Here is a 7,148-nt window from a genome sequence, read left to right as displayed (position 1 = left end):
ACTAAGAATAATGGGGAGATTAAGCACTTTAGTGTTAGGAAAGTGAGCGCACCAATCAGAATTAACCAAACAACGATCTAGACGACGATGAATAGGCTTGGAAGTATTTTGTCTACCACGCCAAGTGTAAGCAGGACCACTATAACCAATATCGAAAAGGCCACAGTTCTTGACAATAGAACGAAAGGCATGCATACGATAGTAGTTGATATTGCCATTACAACCGTCGACTTCATACAGGATATCATTCAAGTCTCCCATACAAACCATGGGCTTACTTAGGTTATCATAAACAAAAGACGCTACTTGGTCCCAGATGACATTAGTCTGCTTATGATAGGGGTCACCATATATACAAATAAGACAAAAGCTGACCCAGACGCCACGTGAACTACATTAGCTAAAATATAGTGAAAAGCAGTATGCACAGTAACTTTGAGCTCATCGGTCGACATAATTCAAACAATATTGGTTCCTCCACTCTAAATACTTGCACACGCACACCCACGCCCATCCAGCCAAGATATATAGACCTAGCATGACCTCGATTACTACCAAGAGTAACTAGACACGCACGCGAGAGAGACATACTTGGAAGGTGACAACAATACCACCACCACCACACACGCCGGGCCGGAACTACAAACAGCGATGAGCTAGCTCTCCTAAGGACAGCAAGTGATCGACGGCCTCCGCGCTCCAGCGGGCGCGAACCTGGCCGTAAAGTCGGGCTCGCACTCGCCGGGGCAGCTCCCGTCGTCGAAGTTCTGGGCGTAGCTGAGCGCGTCGTAGTTGAGCTTGAGCCCACCGGCTCCGAGGGCGTACGCCGTCCGCCGGTGCCTTCGCCTGAGCCCGCTCCACAGCGCCGACACGCACCACGACGTGATGGCCGCGCTCTTGCTGCGCCACGCGTCCAACACGGCCGCCATCGCCTCCTCCCTCCTGAGCGCTCGGCCGGGAGCAAGCCAGCAGGAGCCCTGAGCCTGGCGATGTGCGTGCGTGGTGCTTGACGGGAGAGCCAGGAATGCTTGCTAGCTAGCACGGCGCGCTGTGCGGATATATGTTCTTCTGGGCAGGCGCAGATTAAAGGCTGGCGAAGATCTTTGCCGCGTTTCGAAAATGGAAGCCGAGAGATAAATCCTGCCTATGTGTCAGGAGCCCGGGATAAAAGCGCATGCACGGGCGATATTTTCTCTTTCGTGAAAGGGAAAAAATATCGGGCAGGCACAGAGACGTGGCGAGAAGCAGCACTGGCTAGCTAGCTAGCGTTTATCCCGTGATGTAACATTTGTGGATCCTGGCTGGCTGGCTGGCTGCTTCAGGTCGGCACACCACTGAAAATTACGTCTTGTTTTCTTGTTTTGTACTGTAGATGAAAAAGAGCATTTCCACGCCGGAAAGGAAAAATATCTTTATCGGGTGCCGGAGGCAGAATCGTGTTTTCCATGTCGTTTGGTCACGTTTTGGAGGTCACGATTACGGAAATGCCGGCCCACCCGAGAGGACCGGAGGCACAAAACTGATGTTTATTGCGAAATTACTAATTAAAAAGTATTCGTTGCAAAGAACACTTCATTTTCTCATGTCGCGACAAGTAGCGCACATGCAGCGCGCCATTTTCCAGGTCGCGACAAGTAGCGCACATGCAGCGCGCCACTTGTCGCAACCTGGGACTTTTCCCTTTTTTTGTAGATCTGTTTATTTAAAACGTTTTATCTCTTAAACCGTGTATCTAAATCTCGAACTGTTTTTACCATTGGATTCCTCATGTCGAGATCTTTAAAACTAGATCTCATGTTGATAGGTTTTGATGAACTTTTTTTACGAAAAATCGGACAAAAAGCCGGGCGAAAAAACCGAACCAGGAGCACAGTTTTTTTTCCTTTCCGAAAGAGGCACGCCCGTGCCTCTCGCAAAATTACAACCGTGCCTCTCGTGGAAGCAAAATCGTGACTCTCGTGAAAGAAAAAAAATAGAAAACACGTTTTTTTTTCGTTTCCGAGAGGCACGGGCGTGACTCTCGCGAAAGCACAACCGTGCCTCTCGTGAAAGCAAAACCGTGACTCTCGCGAAAGAAAAAAAACAGAAAACGCGTATTTTTTCCCTTTCCGAGAGGCACGGCTGTGACTTTCGCGTAAGCACAACCGTGCCTTTCGCGGAAGCAAAACCGTGACTCTCAGAAAGAAAAAAAAGAAAACGCGTTTTGTTTTTCCTTTCTGAGAGGCACGGCCGTGACTCTTGCGAAAGCACAACCGTGCCTCTCGCGGAAGCAAAACCGTGACTCTCGCGAAAGAAAAAAAAACAGAAAACATGTTTTTTTCGTTTTCGAAAGACACGGCCGTGACTCTCGATAAAGCACAACCGTGCCTCTCGCGGAAGAAAAACCGTGACTTTTGCGAAAGGGAAAAAAAAGAAAATGCGTTTTTTCGCGGGAAAATTTTTTTTTTGAATTTTTTTTGATCGAAAAGCTAAGAAAGACCGGAAGAAAACCAAAACGTCGAAAAAACCCAGAAAAAAAAACCGTTTAAAAAGCTGAAAACGCGTGCGAAAAAATAAAAAAAAAATCCAAAGAGAGCGTCCAGAGCGCGACACATGGCGAATGGCTGAGAGCGTGCCAAATGACGCTGATCGTTGCGAGAGTCCCGAAGGAGCGCTCGTTAACTAGTTGCTCCCTGTTTATTGTCATTCAAAATGAAAAGCTCCAAAAGCCGCACTGGGCCGTTGTGCCAGTGCCGGCCCTTTTCGGGCAAAGTCTTGTTTTTTTTTAACATGTACTCCCGTCCAACCACAGTTCCCTTTTGTTCCTACTCCAGCTCTCTAGACCACCCATAAGACTCCCTAGGTCATGGACAATTTGAGAATTCCAGAAAATTACGGAAAATATGTGTCCTACTGAAAGAAGACACGATACAAGATGCAGATGATCATATCATTTGATATAATTTGCAGGTTAGAGTTCCCTATACATGTGAGTTGTGTCAAAAATATTACTTGACTAGAGAACCCTTTCCTCCACCACAAGAAACGTCTCCTTCCTCCTCCCGTTGGCGCCGCCGCAGATCCGCCCCGCCTCCGATGGCCTTTGGCCTATGGAGGTGCGGAGGATCTCGGCCCCCCGCCGGCGGGAGGGACCCCGTTCTTGTTTTTGCTAGGTTGAACGTCTTGGTTGGGGCTGTTTGGCAGCGGCGATGTCCCTCCGTAGCAATAATGTCTCCCACGTCCTATCTCCGCCCCGATGGTGCGAATAGCGTTGTCGGAGGATGTGTGGAGGTGAGTCTCCGTCGGATCTCATGGGATTCGGTCGGTGCTGGTCTTCGGTGGATCTCTTTGGATCCAGTTTTTGTTTGTCTTCGTTCGTGTGGTTCCAGGTTTGATCTTTCCAATCTACAACTCTCTTCATCGGCGATGGTTGCTGCTCCGGTGTGTTGGTCCTTTGGGGCCTTAGCACGACTCGGACTGGGCGTTCGGTTTAAATGGTTAATATGGTTCGGTTTGTTCGGTTTTTAATAATTTCGGTTTTGAAGAAATGGAAACCGAAACAAACACATAAAATTAATAACCAAACCATATTAACCATAATATATCGGTTTGGTTTCTTCGGTTAACCGAAACACCGAAATACATGCACTTGTCAGTATAAGTGTAATGATTCATGAGCGTTGATTTGCATTTGTATAGAATGCATAAAATAGTCACAAGAGCATGCGACTTTAACATCAGGCAATACTTTATTCGGTCAAGCAAATTAGTGAACATAATTAAATGGAAAAATCACATGGAACGTGCCATGTATTATATACAGAAGAATACTATGATGCCTCTAAACTGAGCAACTCATGCACTAAATGATACACTAGTACTCCCTCCGTCCCCGCCTAATTTACCTTTTGGAGATACCTCTGCATGATGGAATGAACATGGTATTACACGGAGCATCCTACATTTCGGTTTGTTCGGTCTATTCGGTTTCTGGGCACTGAAAACCGAACACAAACCAAACACCAAACAACCTTGAAATTTCCCACCGAACCAAAAACCAAACCACCGAATTAACCGACATATCGGCTAATACGGTTCGGTTCGGTTTGGTTTTTCGGTTTTCGGTTTAACTGTGCCCACCACTAAGCACGACGACTTCCCGACTGTCTACTACAACAAGGTTTGCCCGGCTCCGGTGATGGAGGGGTGATGACGGCGGCGCGCCTTCGGCCCGCTCCAGTGCTTGTAGTCGTCGCTAGGTGGTCCATAGACCTAGTTGTAATTTTTATTACCTCTTGTGTTCTCTGTACTGCCATGATTGATAAATAGATTGAAAATTTCTCTCGCAAAAAAAATAAAAATTCAGAAACACGGGACACAAAACAGTTCTGCAATCTATAGCCTGGTTCTGAAAGGGTGGTTTACCGGAAAATGTGATAATTTGTGTAGTTCAAGAAAAAAGAGGAGAGGCTTGTTTATCCCTGGATTTAGACCTGGCAATTGATCTCCCCGTGTTAGCATGGAGTCAATCATCATTGTTATTTTTCAAAAATTGTCACTGTTTTATCAAAATCAACACTGTTTTGTAAAAATCATGTGTATTCACATGAAAATCCAAGAATATCCCTAGCGCCGCCCTTGTGAGCCGATCGACAGCCGTCGTTGTGGCTCGCCGGGAGTCCGTGACTAGGGTTTGGGAAGAAGGAGGGCAGCGGCTGTATCGTTTGCATGAATGTGACCCCGTAATAAGGGGAAGGAGCTCCTCTGACGTATGGTGTGTACCGTTGGGCCACTGACATGTGGGCCTAAACCTGGCCCATATGTCAGTGGTCGAACGGCACCCTGCCTTACGGTAGAGAATTCTGGTCCGTGGTAAGGTGGTTTAGAGCATCTTCAACAGACGCGCAATCTCAACAACGCGCTGGAGAAAACGACTTTTTATTGACGAAGAATTTGATGTTCAAGAGGAGGAGGACCTCGCAATGATCCTAGCAATGCACGTCAATAAAAAGCCGAAGCACGGTGGTTCGATTATCGGTCGTCAGAAAATGTCGACAACAGATTGATGAGGCACTATTTTGTGAGAATCCCACATACCCCGAGTCGTACTTTCGGCGCCGTTTTAGGATGAGCATCAAGTTGTTCAAACGCATTGCAGAGAAATTGGCGAGCCATGATTGATTTTTTCAGCAAAGGAGGAATGCGCCGGAGAACTCGGGCATACCACCTTTCAAAAGGTGACAGCCGCTTTGCGTATGTTGGCATACAATATTCCGGCTGATCTAGTTGATGACCACTTGGCCATGGGTGAGAGTCAAGCCATCGTGTGTGTCAAGCGCTTCACAGTCGGAATTGTGCAAGTGTTTGGTCCGGAGTATTTGAGAGCTCCCAATGCTAAAGACACCACAAAGCTTTTGGAGATAAACAAAGCTCGCGGGTTCCCAGGTATGCTTGGATCAATAGATTGCGTACATTGGAGTTGAAAGAACCGTCCTAAGGTATGGCATGGACAATTTCACGGCCAAAAAAAGGGTTTCACTATAATCCTTGAAGCAGTGGCCGATCAGGAGATTTGGATTTTTCATGCTTTTTTGGAATGCCTGGATCTTTGAATGACATCAATGTTCTTAATCGGTCACCACTCATGAATAAGATTGCAAATGTTGAAGCTACACTGGTGGAGTTTGTAGCAAATGGCCATACATACAACTATGGCTACTATCTTGCGGATGGCATCTACCCAAGGTGACAAATATTTGTGAAGCCGTTGAAAAAATCGGAAGGTAATAAAAATCTTGATTTCCACAGTGCTCAGACGGTGTCTAGGAAAAATCTTCGATGCGGTCCACGTGCAGCAAGAGATTGTACTGCAGCATCTCAGGGGGAGGCGCCACCATGCGGCTCGGAGGTGAGTAGCCCAACATCTCCTCGACGCGGCTCGTGTAACGCCCTCGATGCAGCTATATCTCCTACGTGTCGAAGCACGACTTAGAGGCATAACCGCATTGAAAGCAATGTCGCAAGTAAGGTAATCTTCACAACAACCCATGTAAATAAATAAAAGGGGAAAATGATACATAGTTGGCTTACACTCGCCATGTCACACAAATACATGAATAACATTAGAATCATCCAATACACTCATGGTCCGACTATGGTACCAAAATAAAGATAAACCCCACATGCGACAAAGTCCCGATCGCCCCAACTGGGCACCACTACTGATCATCTAGGAAAGACACATAGTAACAGCGAGAGTCTTCATCGAACTCCCACTTGAGCTCAAGCGCATCGTCTGGAGCGGTATCATCGGTCCCTGCATCTGGTTTGGAAGTAATCTGTGAGTCACGGGGACTCAGCAATCTCGCACCCTCGTGATCAAGACTATTTAAGCTTATAGGTAAGGCAAAGGTATGATGTGGAGCTGCAGCAAGCGACTAGCATATATGGTGGCTAACCTATTCGCAAAAGAGAGCGAGAAGAGAAGGCAAAGCACGGATGAACAACTATGATCAAGAAGTGATCCTAGAACAACCTACGTCAAGCATTACTCCAACACTGTGTTCACTTCCCGGACTCCGCCGAGAAGAGACCATCACGGTTACACACGCGGTTGGTGCATTTTATTTAAGTTAAGTTTCAGGTTATCTACAACCGGACATTAACAAATTCCCATCTGCCCATAACCGCGGGCACGGCTTTCGAAAGTTCAAAACCCTGCAGGGGAGTCCCAACTTAGCCCATCACAAGCTCTCACGGTCAACGAAGGATATTCCTTCTCCCAAGACAATCCGATCAGACTCGGCATCCCGGTTACAAAACATCCTCGACAATGGTAAAAAAAGTACAGCAACACCACCCGAATGTGCCGACAAATCCCGATAGGAGCTGCACATATCTCGTTCTTAGGGCACACTCAGATTGTCCAAACTTCCGGTAGGCCAGCCCAGAGTTGCCCCTGGGCCACCGGCGGCTGACGAGGTGGACCAACACTCAGAGGAGCACTTGCCCAGGGGGTTTAAATAAAGAAGACTCTCGGGCTCCGGAAACTCAAGGGAAAAAGAGGCTAGGTGGCAAATGGTAAAACCAAGGTTGGGCATTGCTGGAGGAGTTTTATTCAAGGCGAACTATCAAGGGGTTTCCATTATAACCCAACCGTGTAAGGAACG

General features: G+C 47.2%; 1 protein-coding gene across 1 annotated transcript; it reads right to left on the bottom strand.

The window, feature by feature from the left end:
- Positions 1-359: 359 nt before the first annotated feature.
- Positions 360-1,075, bottom strand: LOC119319367. The gene has a single exon (XM_037593859.1). The coding sequence runs from the start codon at positions 927-929 to the stop codon at positions 666-668; it is 264 nt and encodes an 87-aa protein (XP_037449756.1). The 5' UTR covers positions 930-1,075; the 3' UTR covers positions 360-665.
- Between the last annotated feature and the right edge of the window lie 6,073 nt (positions 1,076-7,148).

The sequence above is a fragment of the Triticum dicoccoides genome, chromosome 6A (genome assembly GCF_002162155.2).
Source record: "Triticum dicoccoides isolate Atlit2015 ecotype Zavitan chromosome 6A, WEW_v2.0, whole genome shotgun sequence".
Taxonomy (NCBI): Eukaryota; Viridiplantae; Streptophyta; class Magnoliopsida; order Poales; family Poaceae; genus Triticum; species Triticum dicoccoides.
The sequence above is the reverse complement of the archived record's forward strand: the minus strand, read 5'-3'. Positions and strand labels throughout refer to the sequence as shown.